This window comes from Vitis vinifera, chromosome 9 (assembly GCF_030704535.1).
Source record: "Vitis vinifera cultivar Pinot Noir 40024 chromosome 9, ASM3070453v1".
In the NCBI taxonomy this organism is placed as follows: Eukaryota; Viridiplantae; Streptophyta; class Magnoliopsida; order Vitales; family Vitaceae; genus Vitis; species Vitis vinifera.
In genome coordinates this window covers 8,858,778-8,877,993 of record NC_081813.1, presented here as the reverse complement: position 1 = coordinate 8,877,993, position 19,216 = coordinate 8,858,778, and the positions used below count along the sequence as shown (strand labels likewise).

Sequence of the window (19,216 nt, the reverse complement as noted above, 5' to 3'; positions counted from 1 at the left end):
AACAAATCGCATGTATTATAAAATGTGTAGTTCTCTATGGTCAGATTATCAGTCTGCAATATCCGCGTCTTCAATTACATATAGACCAAATCGACCCCAACAACATTACAATTATGAAAGAGAGAGAGAGAGCGCAATAATTCTGATGACCATACTCAAAATCAAAATGTTATAAGCACATACTCAAAAGGTCAGAAAGTAACTTTAATTCATAGGATGAATGAGTTTGAAATTTTGATTTCCCTCCATCATTTCCTAACTTCACCCCCATTTTATAACTTGAAAGCTTGGAAATGTAGATATTATTGGCATTCGCAGATATCATGGATCAGACAACAAAACATAGAAACCCATGCTTGTCCAAGTAGCTTGCCCCACAACAAGGCCTCAAAGGAACCTTATCTAGAACCTATCTAGGAAATTCACATGGACTCCGCATAAAACCAATTGAGAGCTGAATGCCATTATACCCCCAACCCTGAAACCAACCCAAACTCTCTTAGGCCTGGAATTTTTGCATGGATTTCTCTTGCCTCTCCATTTCACTTTTTTTAAATAAAAAAAACATATAACTCCTTCACTTTTACTTGTTTCTCTCTCCAATGGTTATTAAAAAAATGGATAGACATTCTTATCAAAATAGTTAAAAAGTAGTAAAAATAAAATGAGGGCATACTAGTTAAGAATACAAAAAGAGATTAAGACAACATTGAGAAAGTACCACTGATGTGTTTTAGCCCATGGTCTGAAATCTGATCACAATAATTTAAATTTAAGGCTTGGAGGTTTGTGCAATCTTTAAGATGAATCAGCCCGGAGTTCGTAATTTCTGAACCAGAGAGATCCACAGAAAGTAAAGATACCCCCTGTGAAGAGATGACATCCATCCAACTGTCACTCACTCCAGGGTATTCTCCCAAATAAATATCCTGTCAAAGCCAAGAGAAAACCTTAAGGGAATGGCTTACTGAGCATTAATAGCAAAATTAGAAACAAAACAGTTATCAATTTTGAAAGTCAACTTGGTAAATTATTTACTGGGAGTTACCTGGAGAGCACAATCTTGAAAAGCTTTAAGGGAAACATCAGTTAGACACTGGGAAAACACCAATTCATTAAAGATCTGCTGGCTAATATCCCTTGGGAGCATAGAAAAAGTAGTATATTTATCTATGTCCTGTAACAGGAAGGAATCGAGAAGATCGGTCCATTTATCAGAAGCTGTCATATTGACAAAGCATGATAAAGAAATTAAGATACCTCACGTATTTTATAAATGCACAATTCCATGAGGGAAGGGCATTGCCCTCTTCCCTGTAAAATATCTAAGGCGGGTCGAGAAATTGAGGTTCCCAACCACTTAGAACTCCCAATTCTGCAATACTTTCCAGAAACACCCCTTTGTAGACTGTCCTCATTGACCTGTGGATCTCTCTTCCTAGAACAAGCTCCCCCCATTGAGCAATGGCCTTGTAATCAATAATTGTAAAGTACTGTGCACAAAGAAGTAGCAAAATCCATTAGATCAGCAAAAGCAGGCATATGCATTTTTTTATGAACCCACAAGAATAAAATGAGAAAGTATAGCAAAAGAGGTATTTAGCACATATAATCATCCATACATAGTTGGAAAGGAAAAAAGAATTATTTGGAGAAAAGAAGTTTAATTTAAGACATTGCAACCATCTTTAGGGCTATAACCTCCCACAAACTTTCATGACAATTGACTCTATTCCCCCTCTCTAAGATTTTCCATCTCCTCAAAAAATAAACTTCTCTTCCTATCAAAAAGGAAAGAAAGCTGGAAAGAAAGAACAAGAGCAATAGAATTGTTATGACTAACACAGATACAACTTGCCCGATTAAGCAACCATAAAACCCCAAAATTACAAGTAACAATTGCCATGATGACATTTAAAATAAAAATAATAATAAAAACATGCATATCTATATATATATATATATGCCCAGTCACACATACACGCTCCTGCCTGATACACACTAGTTAACCCTCCATGAAGACAACAACAACTGCTGCTGCAGCTAGCAGATCTAGTGTGCATATTTTGACAATCATGAGTCTTTGTCAAACTAATAGGCATAAATCATGGTAAAATAAGAGTAAACAACCTTGAGCATCTAATTTACCCTAACATTATTCACAGAAAAACAGATTATCAGATGCATATTTTTCAAGGATGCATTTTGAGTCCTTACCAGGGAGTCAAATCCATGACTCTCTGCAGTCTGCAACACTCCATGAAGATAAGAGAACTCCATAAAAATTCATATAAATGCCAAAGAAACTGAATGTAGGTTCAATAACTTTGATTCGCTAAATCAAGGAAGGATGGATGAACATATATCCGTTGCCCACCAATAACCTCAATGTCCTCACTGACTGAAGCAAGCTAACAGACTTATCATGTAATAAAATCATCTTTTAAAATTCAGATTCTGAGTTTTAAACTTGCTTTTCAAGGATTGCTGTAAAAAAGCTACAACAATATCAGGCATTATTTATCATCAAGGGCGAATTATCCTCCAAAAAAACCAAGTATGGGAAATGTTTCCCCTAATCATCTTCTCATTCACCCTTTGAAGCCTTGATCCCATGGAAGCGTCATTTTCCCTTACGGAGGACGCAGAGTTGATGCCCAGAAGTTCAAGTACAAGTCCATATTTTATAATTACTCAGGTTTTTCTATTTAAGTACTAGTAAACATTAAGAACCCAGGAACCATCAAACCACCTGCATTTAAAACCGCTGTTTGGTTTCTTTATTAGGTTCTTATTCCATAATCCCTGTTTGGTTTCTGAGAGAATATTCAAAATGAATTTAGAAAAAAAAAAAAATGAAGTTCTATGTTTATTTTAAGCCATGCTCTTCCTTCACTCAGGTCGCCAATCATGAAAACTTGAGAGTATTGAATGATTTGGTTTCTTTTATTTATGCAGCATCCAAATAGAGAACAACCATGCATAAACAAAAAAAAAAAAAAGAAGGAAACAATAGTTCCATCCAAAAAGAAGGAAATCAATCCAACATACTGCACTAGAACAGAATACAGTAGAAAAAAGAGGGGAAAAAAACAATGAATTTCCCAAGAACAAATCACGCGATGAAACTTAGCAATCAGAGGAGCGACGATCGCCAAGTACCAACCCTTCATTTGCTTCCGGAGAAACATGGGAAAAAGATAAAAAAAAAATTAAAGAAAATTCCAAAGCTAACTTCCCACAAGAAACCCAAGAACCTCCCCTAAAAAAAAGCAAGCATGGCTCGAACAACTTTTCATTCTCTTTTCCGATTTTATTGAAATCAAAACAACACAAAACAAATTATTCAAAACCTCGTTTTTCTCCCCTTCTCCTCCATTTTCTCGCCAACCAAACAAAAACAACAAAAAAAGGAAAAAAAAATATTTCCGATCAAAAGAAATACCTCTCAAGGCTTCATCGGAAGAATTCAAGAGAGAGAAAGCGAAGAAAAAAATGAAAAAACCAGAGAAGAGTGTAGAGAGGGAAGGAGAAAAGGACTCTATGTACCACTGCGAGGTGGCTGATATCCGAGCCTGGGTCCGAACCGAGAGATCCTCGCCACGTGGAGAGTGGAATCAGCTTAAGAGTTAGGTGGGGTTGGAGAGATGAGATAGGAGCGGGAAGGTGGGCCCATAATCGGGTTCTTTTTCTTTGCTTTATCCATTAGTCGCTGGTGGGCCCACCACTCTGTGCTTGGGGAGATTATGCACGCTACGTTAAGTACAATTAAAATATCTGCTATGCCCACCTCAGCCCATTTCAATTTACTGAATTTCTTGTGAACGTTTAAAAATCAATTTTAATTATTAAATTTTTAATAATGCCCGACACTAATAGAATTATTATTATTATTATTATTATTAGTTAACTAAAAGAAAACTTTATTTTTCTATTTGAAATGCCTCAAACATATTAATTAAATTTCTATAATATCCATACAAACTGATATTACTTTCCATCAATCAAGCAAATACTTATTATAACTTCATTCAAAATAATTTTTCAAATATAGGAGGAACATTTATCGATATTTATAACTTTTCTCAAACATAATACAAGAAATATATTTTAATTTAATTGAGTTTTTAAAATATGTTATAATTATTCTATTTTTTATTTTTAAAAAAAGGTATCCAAAATATTAAATTTAATGGTGTTATAATTTAATTTGAAGTGTTTAATAAGAGTCAGTTTGGCAATGTTTTTTAAAAGTCTTTTTAGTCCTAAAAATGCTTTAAAGTGTTTTTAAGATAAAAAATAAGAATCCGTTTGATAGTAATTTTAAGAAACGCTTTTAATATTTATAATACTTGAAAAATTTTATAATTTAAATGTTAAAAATACTATTAATACTTTTTAAAATCACTTCCAAACGTATTTTAATTGATTGGGAATATTCTAAAAAACACTTTTGAAAATTTTAAAAAACATTTGAAGTGTTTTTTAGAGAAGCATTTGGGGGTGTTTATTTAAAAATAAAAATAAAAAAATAACAATTTAAAAAACAAATAAAAAACGCTTCAAATTTTTTTTATATTCCTAAAATACCCTTTCCTGTTATCATCGGTCTCTCTTTCACTTTTTGCTTCTTTCTCACTCTCCTCTTCTTCTTTCACTTTCCTTTCATAAAAATAATTATTTTTTAGTTTTTTAACAATATAAATGTTTATATTTTTTTGTAATAAAAATTTTTGGTTTATTTTAATTCTTTTAGTAATAAATCTCGTTTTTAGTAAATTTTTATTATTAAAAGCATTTTTTTTTTACTTAAGTAATATATCATCAAAAAGATTATTATAACCACTTTTTCAAATTCTCATAAAAACCTTTTTTATATAAATGTTATAGAAGAAAATACATATAATAAAAACACTTCCGATAAAAAAAGCAGTGCCAAATGGGCTCTAAGTGATGTTGGATTGTTTCTCCGATGAGATGCATATATGATTTTGTCTTTAATTTTATATCATACACTAGGCTTTTGGATTCTTTAAATGATATAAAGTTATTATTATTATTTTTTTAAAATTTAGGAGTAATCTTTGAAAGCAAGGCCTAATGGTTAGACGAATCAATTATGCTTTCCCTATGCACTCAATAAAAGCTCACGTCTAGTGATAGTGGAATAATTTAAAATTGAATTAGACCACTAAGGAAGTTTCAAATGATCAAAATGTTGAATGAAGGAGCAACTATAAATAATTCAAATGATCAAAATTGAATTAGCTAGCGTGATCATAATTGAAATTTGAAGAAAATTTGGGGTATGTTTAGGAATTTTTTAGAACTAATTTATTTGAAAAAAAAAATGTCAAAACATTTTTTATTATCATTGTTCATCAAACAAGTTCCTAAGAATTGATTTAAAAATAGAGTATTTTATAGAATTATTTTTGAATTATTTTTCATTATTTTCACTTATTTTATATGAATTATTTAAAAAATTATACTACTGCATTAAATGATTGAAGATAAAATATTATAAATAAAAGTTATTTTTAATATTACATCTTCTCGAACAAACTTTTATTTTTTAAGAATCCTATAATTGTATTAAAAAAATATTAAAATAAATTGTTAAATTATTTTTTGAGAATTGTTTTAAACAATGCTTTTCGATAAACTTTTAACGCCTTAGTTAGTGTTTTTTTTAAATAATTATGAAAAACAGTTTTTCAAAATTGTTCTTTTATATTTTGTAAAAATAAATTATATTCTAAAATATTATTAACATATTTTTAATGTTTTTAAATATATTTTAAAAATAATTTTTATATCCAGTGTTTTATTTTTAATCATTTTACATATTTGTATAATTATTTTTTAAAATAACCATCACAAAATAAGTGAAAATAATAAAAAAAAAACTAAAATATGTTATTTAAAAATATTTTATTTTATATTCTTAAAAACAAAAAATAGAAAACAATTTTTTGTTGTCAAACACATTTTTCTGGATTTTTTGTTTTAGATAATATAAAACTTTTCTTTAAAATAATTATCGACCCTTATTATTTGCCCTGTTTTACAATTATTATCCAATTTTTTGTTTCATAGAACAAAAAAACACTGAAAAATACATTTTACAACCACAAAATTATTTTCTATTATTGTTTTTAAGAACAAAAAATAAGTTATTTTCAAATAACATTTTTTAAGTTATTACCGGTTGTTTTTACTTGCTTTAAAAAATAATTAGACAAACATGTATAATGATAAAAATAAAACTTTAGACATAAAAAAAAATATTTTATATTTTATTTAAAATATTAAAAATAAGTTAAAAACATTTTAGTTCCCAAACAGACTTTTATTTTATAAAATAATATAAAATAATTTTCAAAAATTATTTTTGAGAACTATTTTAAAAATCATTTATCAAAATTTTGTTTATCTGACAAGTTTTAAGTAAGATTCTGACCAACTTCGAACTTGAATCAAAATAGTAGTTAAAAATCTTGAAATTAATAGTGTCCCATTATTTAATGTTTGGTACGAGCAAATTTTTGGATCCAACAAACTATTTTTAAGCTCAATCATTACCATAGTTGTATGATTATGGTTGATAATGTCTCCCCATGCTTTGGGTAAAAGGAATTCAATGGCAGTAAAAGATAAGTAATTATTAGACATCTATACCAAATTGTTAACTAATGAAAGGTCATTTTAGCAGATCAAACACACACACCCACATCTCTTTAACGCATCTGTCACCGACTCAATGATTAACGAATTGATGTAAATTTCTTAATTTTTTTTTTTTAAGAAAAAATAGTAGGATGTAAAGACAAAAGACTTGCCTTAAAAAGGAGGGGAAATTAAATTAAAGAAAAGGGGGAGAGATCAACTAACACATCCCAAGTACTCTAATGGGACGAGGGAGAGAGTGGTAAACTACACCCCGGGTTATCAAGTTCACAAATTCCTAAAAAAGTTCATGAGGAGTATCTGCACTCCTTAAAAGGAATTTTGAAATATTCTCGATGTTTTTTAAAATAGTTCTCAAAAATATTTTTTGAGCATAATTTTCTAAAATTATTATTATTATTATTTTCTGTTTTGTTAGATAAAAATGTGTTTGAAAACTTGAAGATTATGTTTAATTCCTAGAAAATGTAAGAGAGATAAAATAGGGAGAATAAGTTAAAGAAAAAAAAAAGTAAAAGAAATTTTTAAAAAAAATTAAAATCAATAAATTATTTTATATGTTACTTAAAACTCATTTCACTTTTTTTTTAACCTATATAAAGATTAATCAAGTTAAAAATGTGTAGATTTCTAACTAATTTTAATTATATTTGATTTTCTTTCGTATTTTTTAATGTTGAAATAAATATAAGAGAATAATTATTTCTAACATTTTTTTTCTTTTCTTAGTACTTTCCGGAACCAAACATAACCGAAATGTTCCTAACCTATTTTATATGTTTTTCAATGCATTTTAAAGATAAATTTTACTTTATTTTTAATCATTATATATATTTGTATAATTATTCATTAAAATAATTTTTATAAAATGAGTGAAAACAAATAAAAATAATTAACAATATTATTTGAAAACATCTTATTGTTAGCTTTTAAAAACAAGAAATTGTTTATCATTGTGTTTTCATTTTTTTTTAACATCAAAATACTACTTAAAAACCAGTTGTCAAACAATAACTTAATCATCCTAAACTTCCAATTATATACCAGTTTTTGGTATTGCCACTTAACCTCCTTATGTACCTCTTTGTGCTTTATTGACTATTTTGAAGCTACTTTATTAATTAATTAATTAATTAATTATTATTATTATTAATACTACTATTATTGTGATATTATTACTATTATATTTATTTTATTATTAATTATACCTATTATTAGAATCATTGTTGGCATTATTATTAATACTATTGATATTAAATTAATAATATTATTCATATTATCATGATGATTATTTTATTATCATATTATATTATAAGTCATCATAGTTTTATTTTATTTGTCTTATATGTTGAGTGACTTCGTGTCATATATGATTTTTATAAAAATACTAAATGTCTTCAAAATAGTAAGAAAATCTTTAAAAAATACTATTCAAACTCACTTATAAACGTTGGCTTGTAATAGAAAACCAATGTTTAGCCCTATTGTAAGGCATTTAACTTTTAAACTATTTGCCTCATATATCTAATACATTTTTGTCACATCCATATCTTATAATAAGTCACAAAGATGTCTTATTATACTATATTAGCCGGTGTTTTAAGTCATTATAGTTTTAGTGCATTTGTTTTGTATGTTAAATGTGTTCATGTCATATATGATTTCTATAAGAAACTTAAAAGAGTGGTGACTTCTAAAGTTGGTCATTGAAGGTTGGTTGCAAGAGCCACACACAAATGTTGACTTATGGTATCATATAGCTTATGTTTTAAGCTACAATAATTTAGTGTATTATGTTCATAAATTCAATGTAGGGATTAGGATAAAGAGAAAAAGAAAAGAAAAAAAAATGGAATATATATAAGATCCATAGAATAGCATAATATACCTATTTTTCAAATCAATAATCTTTTTATAGGATACAATGAACATACTTAGATTTAGATGTTTTCAAACTTTTTTCCAAGCCAATGTAAAGTAATTACCTTATTATCTTAGAGTCTTTCATCTTATGGTTCTTTCTTCAAATTTAGGCATAAGAGAAGTATGGACTTCTCTTCCTTGATGGGATGGTGGCTAAGGTTTCTCCATAGAGTATGGGAGTTCACAAGACTATTTATATGGGCTTAAGTGATTAGTGCATGTCATATGGGCTTAAGTCACTTAATTCAGCCCACTTATTTTTATCTAATTATCTTACCTAATTGATGGACTCTAATTAATTAGCTCAAGTAGAAATCATAAGTTACTTGATTATAAACACTTGTGCAACCTTATGCTTATGCAAAAACACTTATGTTTTTATGCTTATGTACACTTATAATAATAATAAAAAAAAAACTCAAACCAATAGAAAAATATTGTTTCCTCATAATCAAATTTTGGAAACTCAACACTTCACTAAAGATGATCGATTGCACTTTGGTATCCTACAACGTTAAATTAAGATACAAGCAATTAATTAATTTCTTGAGTTGATGACCTACTATTAATTGGATACAATTTCTCCACGACACCAATGTTTTATAATGCAACAAGGCAATAACTATCAATTTTTTAGGATTACATCTCCAATATTTAAGTCTCAAATCCACATATGTCATGATCAACTTGACAACTAACCTACTATTATTCACAAGGAATATATGTTAAATTCATTGGAAGGAATTATTGTGGTCATAGATTTCATGATCATAAATGCTTAAAATCACCTTGAAGGACATACTACCTGGTGAAGGTTGCATGGTTGAATTATCATAGAATTTATGGAGCCTTGTGTGGTTGTTAATGGATACCTTGGAGATGGAAAAATTCAAGTGAAATGAAGGAGATGCAGCCGTATTGATGTTTGTCCTTGGTGGAGAAAGTATGTTGAGTTGTTAATGGTGAGAAATGGTTGAATTGTGGAGAGTTTAGTAGAGATAAATTTTAGCTGTGACAGAGGATTAATATAGTGGAGAGATTCAACCAATGTAAGCTATAATGAAGCTTTGATCAAGGGAAGAGATGGTTGCCACTTTGTGCGTATTGGTGCCTTGATTTAATGGAAAGGCTTTCGTCCATTTTCAGCTGTGATAATGCTTGGATTTCAATGGAGAATTTGCATTGGAGAAGACCTCTAGAAAGACGGCATTGGGAGGTTTTGAAAAAGCCAAAAAGGAAAAGAGGCTGCCAGCTATTTGAAAGGGGGATCAATGAAGTTTTTTAGTGGGTATCACAGGTGAATTATATTTAGGAAGAGGCTATTGGAAAAAATTTTATATGGACTAACATTAATTGAATAATTTGTATTTGCAAAAACGGGTTAATGAATAGTCTATTATATAATGAGCTCAATTAACTAGTGATCACACTTTGGATTGAGTTTTGCATATTTTGAGTAGAAGCTCAGTTGAGTGGCAAGTGTAGGCGATGGGTCTTATTGACGCCCATTATGGGAGGACCCAATGAGAATCCAATTTGAGTTATGCTAAGTCCCCTCTCTAATTTAGATAAAAAAGGTTTTTCTCTTTTCCCATTGAGTCATCATAACTGTTATCAAGATCATAGAGAGGAAGACTTGGTTGCAATAATCAATCACGGTTTTTTATGATGACTCAAACAGGTATGTTCTTTATAGTGATTTCCTATTGTTAGTATCCTTTAATCATATATGATTAATCTATGTGATTATGTAAATATTTTACAGAGGCGCCACCAGAATTTTGGAGAGGGGTTCAGGTTGAATTACTTTGGAAAGAAAAGCGCAGGCCACACAAAAACACATAGACGGAGGGGAAGGATTGCATGGAGGCATAAAGCGGGGGAGTAAGCCTTAGTGCACCGTGAGCAAAAAAAAGAGGATTTCCATTTTTTTTTTTTTTTTTGAGTCAACACGCACATAACGACCACCGATCCAAGGAAATCAATCCACCATGCTACCACTTTGGATGGACACGTGAAGCACACACACCATTCACACAAAAGGGGATACACCACACAGTCCACCTTGAATGAAAGAGATACACTACTGCAATTTCAGAAGATGAGACCATTCAACACGGTGCCATTCTAAAAGTCCACTATCTGGAAATTTCACATGGTTGCATCTAAGTGGATTTCCACAGCCATCTCATGCTAAAAGAGAGGAGACATCAACCACGAATTTTTTTTTCTACACAGCCAGCACACATTTAATGTCCACGGGCAGGAATTCGAAGTTGAAATCTACGCAGCCGACATCCATACAAGGCAGCACGCAACCAAGGCACATACCCTCAATGAGGTCAGTCTTGATTTTTAATTTTTGTTTAAAAAGTTGGAATTTTTCTTTGAGTTTATGATTCATTTGTTTTGGTTTGAAAAGTTAGGTTTAGTTTTTGTTGCGATTCATTAGACTAGTTTGATTTTGTTTTGACTTAGATTTGATCCATCTTACTCTTATAATTTTAAAATTTTTAATTCATTAGTATAAGTGATCCATAGTGGTAAAGTTCGTGATTTTTTTTTTTATTTGTTATCATTTTAGTTCCTAAGCTTTTAGAATTTAAGTTGATTAGTCCAATGGGTCCCTTGTCATTATTTTCATGTTCTAAGCTTGTTAATTTTAACTCTTGGTTAATCCACGTTTAGTTCATATGTTTTAGACTTCTACATGCTTGTGTTACTATATTCCACATTATGATAATTACACGTTTAGGTGTTCGATTGATCTTAGATTAGTTTCTGTTTGTTTATCTCAATTTATGTGTTTGATTTATCCTTGTTAATTCTCGATTAATATCTTGTTAGTTTTATTTGATCTAAAATCGTTTGGTTTATTGCTTTGGTGGTTGTTTATTAAATTGGATTTTCAAAGGCTCTCGAAGATAATGAAGATCGACCTCCTTTACTCTCACCATATTAATTTGATTGATTGTCAAAAATTTTAATTTGTAATTTTATTTTCCTTAAATTTGTTTGTGTTTGATCCTTATGTTTTGTTTGTAAAAAAATTCTTCCTTTTTTTTTTTTAATAAAAATAAACTTTTTCCCAAAATATTCCTCATGAATGTCATTCAAAAACTCACTTAGGGTCCTTTGAATCAAAAATCATAAACTCGATCTTCAAAAAATCATTTCAAAATAATGATTGACCAATTAAAAAATAGATGCAAAATCTTTAGATTTTTGCAATGCAAACAATCCGAAATTCATGTGAATTCCAACCACATTTTTTATTTTAACCAATTTTTTTATATATATTTTTATCATATATCTTAATATACATTTGACAAGCTACTATAACCATGTGATATGGTACTAATGCGAACTGTTCTAAATAATAAAATATAATATGTTTTTTATTGTGAGTACACACTTTCAAAATTTATATTCTTATCCATGCATATTATATTATTGCTCAATATCACAAATTGTTATATTGTTTTCTTAGAAAAAGAAAAAAAAAAGAGCATAACCAATATGTTTATTATTATTATTATTTTTTTTTTATCATTTTTAAAGGTTTAAAAAAAATATTTTTTTATAAGTTTTGAATGATTTCCGTCCAATCAATAATTTTTTTTAGGTTATTTGATTAAAAGGGTAATTGAAAACTCAATTTTGGAAATTTAACCATTCATTCATTTTTTTTTACCTTATTTTGACAAAAATATCCTTATTATTATCTTGTAAAAATAATAATTTTTTTTAAAATATATTGTAAATACTTAAAATAGTCAACGATATTATTATTATTATTATTATTTCTTTGGATATGTTGGGATGTTTTTGAAAAATCCAATCACCAATATTTTATCAATTTTCAATATATTGATTCTTGATTATGGTTTGATGTGGACAAGAGCAGGAGACTTTTACCCGGGGGGGGGGGGGGGGGGGGCGGATTGAAGAAAAATATTATATATAATCATCATTCATAAATTGTAAGGTAATTAATGGTATTTTATATTATTATTAAATAATTAAATAATTTTAAATATTAATTATGGAAATGTATCAAGTTAAACAACCATCGAACTAAAAACACTTAAAAAAAAGTTTTAAAATAAATTTCCAAAAGAATTAAAAAGTAGAAAGAAAAATCATTAGAAATTTTTAATCATTTCATAACAAATACATTTAAATTATTTTAAAGAATTCAATAATTTTTGTTATAGATAATTTTTAAAATGAAAGAGGTATGTCCTTTAAGGTCTTATTGGCTTAGAACTTGATCTCATTCATTTATATATTGATTTCATTTTTTATACTTACATCAAAAAGCTTAGATAAAAGCCTAGATTTTTCTATGTACTTTCAAAAGTCTGAGATTAAGATTTCAATAGATATCTGATCAATACTTTTATTTTAATTTTTTCCTTTTTAAAATAACTAAATTTAAGATAGTTGAAGGTAAAGTATTCTTTAAACTCATGTTTCATATTATAAATCATTGAAACACAAGTAGCTTAATGGTTTATATTTTGATGCATTTATATCATATTCTTACTTTCAAGTAACCCGTTAGGGTAACCTAGTTGGTTATAACAAATATTAGAAAATGTGGTCTTAGTAAGTGATACATGGTTCTCGGTTCCAAACTTATTACTGATTATTAGGATCCCATGGAGAGTCATAAGGGTTTGACCATGATTTCAGTTATTAAAAGAAAAAAAACATCTTACTTTCAAATAAAAATGTAAATAGTTAATAAGAACTAAATAAATATTATTTTTTATGATTTAGTTAAACCAATCATAAAAAATTTAGTTAAACCAACCATAAAAATAAGTATAAAAAGAAAAAAATATTGAATCAATGAGAAAAAATAAGTATGAATAATATTAAATAATATATAATTATCTTTTTGGTAATATTATTTAATCACATTTATTAAAAAAACTTTTTACATGTAAGGAAATATTTTTTTGGAAAATTGAGTGGGCATGTCATGTGGCCTCCATGAGCCTTGGCTGGCTCCGCGAGTGGATGTAGTAGGTGTAGGAGACTCTGAACATCCGAAGTGTGGGCACAGAGGATAAATAATCTCACTCTTTTCTTCTACATACTTTATGTTCTTTGTAAGCAGATCAAAGATGGATGAATATACATGTCGTAGGTATCATGATCTAAATTATTAATAGATATGCCATACAGCAACTCTTCTCATTTTATTGTCTCACAATACAAAATGCAACAAGTTGAAAGTGATTTCCTAATGTTTGCTCAAGGTAAGAATTGTTTTGTCCGATATAACTAGCTTTATTTATTTATTTTTAGAGAATAAGAGAAATAATAGAGCAATATTATTTGATGATAATTTAGAATGTTATTTAAACTCCCGTGATAGTGATAGTGTTGTCATTATGTATATACAATTTTTAAAAAGGATAACCGATTAAAAAGGATGAAATCTTCTCTATTTTGGAAAACTATTCACTTTTTTTCAACTTAAAAAATACCCATTATTGACAAAAATGTCCTCATCTTTTTCTTGCAAAAGTAATTATTTCTTTTAAAACACATATGTAAATAATGAAAATATTGAAAGTTATTTATGTAAAAAATGAGGAAGGTTAGTTTTACAAATTTGGGATATTTTTATCATTTTTAATCAATTAATCCCTTTTAAATTAAGCACAACCTGATGACGATCAAACATCTTTATAAAATATTTGTATATCATTGTATTGGTTATAACTAGAAATAGTCGTGTTAACATTTATTTCAAAAAATATTTTCAATTATACAATGTTATGGACAAAACCAATAAAGATATGACATGTGGAAAAACTTCTTAGCTATATATAAAAAACGAATCTTGGAAAAACTTGTTTTTTTTTTAATCATGTCAAAATCGTTCCCTTAATAATAAGAGGTGCATCTGAGATGGGTTGTATCGGCTTGATAGTCAAGCCGAACACAAAATGTACCGACAAAGTGACATGCAAAATTATTAGAATTGTCTTATAATTGGGTTAATAACAAACATCTAGAAGCAACGTTTGCTTTGGCATTTTCCTAGGCGCATTCATAAAACTATCTACAAAATCCTACAGGCGAGACGACAACTACAACCATAGATAAGCCTGTCCTTCTAAAAATCTAAAACCCCCAGACCCGAAAGCCACACTCTCAACCTATGGCTGCCGTCTCACTCGACCTCGCGACCACCTTTCTCACCTTCGCTTCACGTCCTAGGGTTCGTACCTCAGTGTTGCCCCTTCTTTGGAGGCCGAAGGCTTATGGTTCCCATTCTCTCAACTTTCATTCGTTTCCGGTCCCTTCGAGGAGGATTGTTGCCGTCGCTGGCGTTTCCTCCAAGCCCCAGAGGGACCGCCGTCGATTCTCGGCGGTGGCGGCCCAGACGACGCAGAGTGAGGGCTCCGATGTGCTGACGAAAATCCCCCCTGATGATCGGATTCCAGCGACCATCATTACTGGGTTCTTGGGCTCTGGGAAGGTAACATTTTTGCTTTGTTCGTTCTGGAGAATTTTTTTTTTTTTGATAAGTAAAGTATATTCATTCAAAAGGCAAGACGCCACAACGTATACAGGGGGTATACAAGGCATCTAAGCCTCAAAAAACAACAAAAACAGAACCACCTCCCATTAAGTGGAAGCCATCCACTCAAGAAATCCTATAAGGGAAAACGCCTTGTTCGTTCTGGAGAATTAATATGCGAATTGGGGTGTCCTCACGTTTTAGCGTTCGTTTCGAAATGAGATGGGCACTGCCATTATTCATTGGTTTCAAAATGTTCAATTTTTTTTTTATGCTTTGTAGTTTGTATAACAGCATAAATGCAGTTGATTTTGCTGGGTTATGTGGATTGCATTTTTGGGAGTTCTATTAATTTGTAGGAAAATTTGGGGGCGTACGAATTGTCTCTTTTGGAGAAGCCTTTGGAGAATCCATGAAGGCCTCATATAGGATAGCTTTAGCTTTTGCTGCTATATAGTACTGATAGAGAAGTATACATTATACAATAGCGTTTTCCGTAGGCTTCGATTAGGTGTTTGAAATCCGTGTTTAGGAACTTTGTATTACCTTGAAATGATGTGATTGCTTTAATGATAGGTACTTTTCTGTTTGTTTGGTAGCTTAAATTCTGATAGTTTAGAAAATAAAAAAGAGTAGAACTTCATGAGTAGGTGAGAATTCAAATGCACCCTGAAAAGCTGGAGAGGTCGATGAATATTACATGAATTTAAGCTATCATTACTGAACTCTGTATTTTATCATCCTTCCTGAACTTTATTTTCCTATGACCAGTCATAAGAAATAGGAAAAAAAAAACTTACGCCCCCATAATTTTTTCATTAAGACTAGAGAAAACCAAATCTTGAAGATCTCACTGGTATTAAAAATCATTAGCCTTTGATACAAGCTTTTTTTTTCCTTTTCTTAACCACTCTCTTTGCTATCCTTAGTATTGGAGTGGAAAAACTTTAAGGGCAACTAATTTTACTTATACTAGTCTCATTGTTAGAGAAAAAACCTCGTCATTCTAATCTAGTTTCTGGATGCAAATAGCAAGTTTGTTGGTTTTGGTAACCATGTAAAACCTAAGGATATTGTATAAAAATCTTGTTAAAGAACATGATATAAATTGTGAGCCAAAATCCTACAAGTTTAAGTTTTAAGAAAATTGGTAGTCCAACATGGTATGAGAGCCTTGTCTTACCGGAGGTCATCTGTTTGAGCCTCACCACATATATTGATTTCTGCAATTTATTAAACTTGCATGTAAGAGGTTAATTGTGGTTGTTTGCCTTTGGGCCTATGTATTTCTCCATGTGTGGGTATGGGACCACATGTGATGGAGAGTGTTAAAGAGCGTGATATACATCGTGGGCCCAAATCTAGTAAGTTTAAACTTTTAGGAAAATTGGTAGTTCAACAAATATGTTTTTATTTATTCTCTTTGTAGGTGAAATTCCTTTTATACACTTTGCATTTACAACTATCCATGTGAGGATGTTATTCCACGTTGCACATGGCTCATATAATGTTATAATAAGTACATGCCCTTGAGGCTTGACTCAAGTGGTAAAGGGATGGGAGGGTTTGTGGGAGGTTTTAGGTTCAAGTCCTAATGGGGACAAAAATTTAACTATATATATTAAAAAAAATGTTGTAATAAGTACATGTTTCATATTCCAAAAAAAGGGGAAAGTCTAGAATGTACTCCTACAACATATTTTACCATTTATGATGCATAAGTTGCTAGTTGAAATTTGCCTCGAGGTTGAATTTTTTTTTTTTTGATAGGTAATTTTTTTTTAAATTTTCCCCTTTTTGTCCCTGGTAGGTCTTGAACCTAAAACCTACCTTAACCCTTTACTACTTAGCTAGGCCTAAAGGGCTTATGCTATAAGGTTGATGTCATGTGGTATGGATGTACTTAAAAATTTTGTTCCTAAAAGACCAAGTCATGTCAGCTAGACAAGGGAACTATTAGGTGATGGTATATAATGAATTCCATTTTATAAGTTAAGTATTTTCAAAGATTTGATGATTGGCATTTATTTTAATTAAATCTATGGGTGCTGGAATATCTATTAGAATGTTTTGTTAAAAGAATGTCAAACTCAATTGTTAAACCTTGTCATGGAAAAAAAGAATTATGAATGGTGACATGGTATCTAATGAATTTAATCAAGTTGCTTAAATGTACTAAAAGCAATTTGGTGTGTGATTCTAAAGCAATGTTTATAAAACTGGACTTATCATTGAACCAGAAAAGTTACTGCTTCATGGTTCAATAGTCGGACTGATGGTTAAATCAAAATTGAATAAGTGACGTCATAAATATGTAATTGATATATTAATTAAAATTTAAAATATAGATAAATAAATTAAAAATCAATAATATTTATTTTTTTATTCTTGATATTATCAAATTAAACCTTAAATAATTATTAATATTTTAAATTTTATTAATTAAAATATATAATATTTAAATGTGAATGTATTAAAAATGAAAGATAATTCAGTTGTTTAATTTTACTATATGTTTTTACTTATATAATTTAAATATAAATATTACAATTTTTTTTGTACAAAAAATATTGTAGTTTTGTTTGCAACATTGATCAATAAATTGCAATCATTGAAGTGGTGCCTCTTCCATATTTTGAACCCAAAGTCCAAGGTTTAAGTTCCCAGCTGAGTTTCTTTCATGAATGTTCTTAAACTCATCTCACATCAGATGTGGATGAGAATAAAATGGGCTTTAAATTCCTTATTTAGCCAAGCAAGAATGTGCGTGTGGGGGGGTGGGGGGCTATAGTGGAGCTCACTAGGCAGCATAATGGGTTGGGCTTACATTTTGGTGGTGAATAAGACCAACCCAGAGCCCAGAACTGGCTGGTCTGATCCACCGTTTCAGCGGTCCATGTTCGATGCTGGTTCATTATGTAATTTAGCTCAAAGCCTCAACCGGACCAGATCAGGTTTCAGTCGACAGTCCAACTAGTCTGGTCCGATTCTTAGAACATTGTTCTAAAGTTAAGGTCTTCACCACATTATATGAAGATTGCAAATGGTGGAAAGTTTTGTGGAATGTTCTAGAATGAAAACGAAGTTCAAACTTCATTTACCAGAAACGAGCACATAAATGAGCAAAACAATGGGAACAGAAGTGAGAATTGCAGTCTGTAGGACTCATTGCATGAGGTTTGAAAAGTGGCGCTGTTTTCTTGTCTGATGCATATATAAAGAGCATAATAAGAGGAATTTTGAGGGTTTGGAGGATCGGTCAGAATTAGCAATGAAAGACCTTGTCTATGCTTGATCATGGGTTTCTTGGAAGATGGGTATTTTTTCTATGCCAATTTCTTCAGAATGCTAGCACACCTATTGTTTTATTTATTTAAATATTGAGTTGTCACATTTGTGTGTGCCTTGCATACTCCCTGTTTACATTGCATAGTACCCGTCTTTTGTTTGGTATCTATCTAATATATCTCTAATTTGCCTGTCAAAAGAACAGCGCAGTCTGAAAAATTTATGGACTATGTGAACAGGAAAATTATTTACAAGCTAATAGAAATGTGTTGGAAGACTTTGTGTGAATCTTATGAAGCAAATGTGCACTATGAAAAGGCCATATGGTGAATGTAAACTTTAGGCAAAAGTCATTATAGAACCAAAATCATTCCGGTATTTATTATTAGATTCAATCAAATTGTAAACTTAAGAATGATTTGAGAAATTTCAGAGAATGTTTATGAAAAATTATGAGAAAAAGACTTGATAAACATAAAAGATAGATTTTGAAGCATGTTGTTTATTGGTTTTCGCTGGATTTTGTAGAAAGTCTTCTAAAAGTTCCAAATAATCATTTCCAATTATTTTTAGTTTTTCTGAGTTTCCATATTGCATGTGCTAACTTTGAAATATTTCTTCATTGTCTCACAAACAGGGTTACTACCAAAACTACTCTATATAAGATGAAGCTGATTTTTGTTGACTGCTGAATGTGGCCCATTAGTTGCCCTGTCTCAATCCTTTTTCTTCTTGCTAATGTGGCATTGTAACTTGGAAAATAATACAAAT

General features: G+C 30.0%; 2 protein-coding genes across 6 annotated transcripts in view; one reads left to right on the top strand and one right to left on the bottom strand.

Moving 5' to 3' along the window:
- Positions 1-3,573, bottom strand: part of LOC100265253 (uncharacterized) — a 42,000-nt gene extending 38,427 nt beyond the window's left edge. The window contains exons 1-5 of one of the 5 annotated variants that reach the window (XM_059739648.1): positions 3,446-3,525; positions 2,218-2,247; positions 1,261-1,493; positions 1,049-1,096; positions 722-929 (exon numbers count right to left, since the gene is read on the bottom strand). In XM_059739648.1, coding sequence (XP_059595631.1) covers positions 722-929; positions 1,049-1,096; positions 1,261-1,458 — 454 coding nt within the window. In that variant the 5' untranslated portion in view covers positions 1,459-1,493; positions 2,218-2,247; positions 3,446-3,525. The other 4 variants (XM_010656545.3, XM_059739647.1, XM_002270136.4 and 1 more) reach the window with 4 other exon arrangements.
- Positions 3,574-14,640: 11,067 nt separating this feature from the next.
- LOC100249806 (uncharacterized) overlaps positions 14,641-19,216 on the top strand; it is a 30,206-nt gene continuing 25,630 nt past the window's right edge. Inside the window, exon 1 of the mRNA XM_002268764.5 lies at positions 14,641-15,115. Within this exon, the coding sequence (XP_002268800.2) occupies positions 14,795-15,115 (321 nt within the window). The 5' untranslated portion in view covers positions 14,641-14,794. The remainder of the gene's footprint in view (positions 15,116-19,216) is intronic.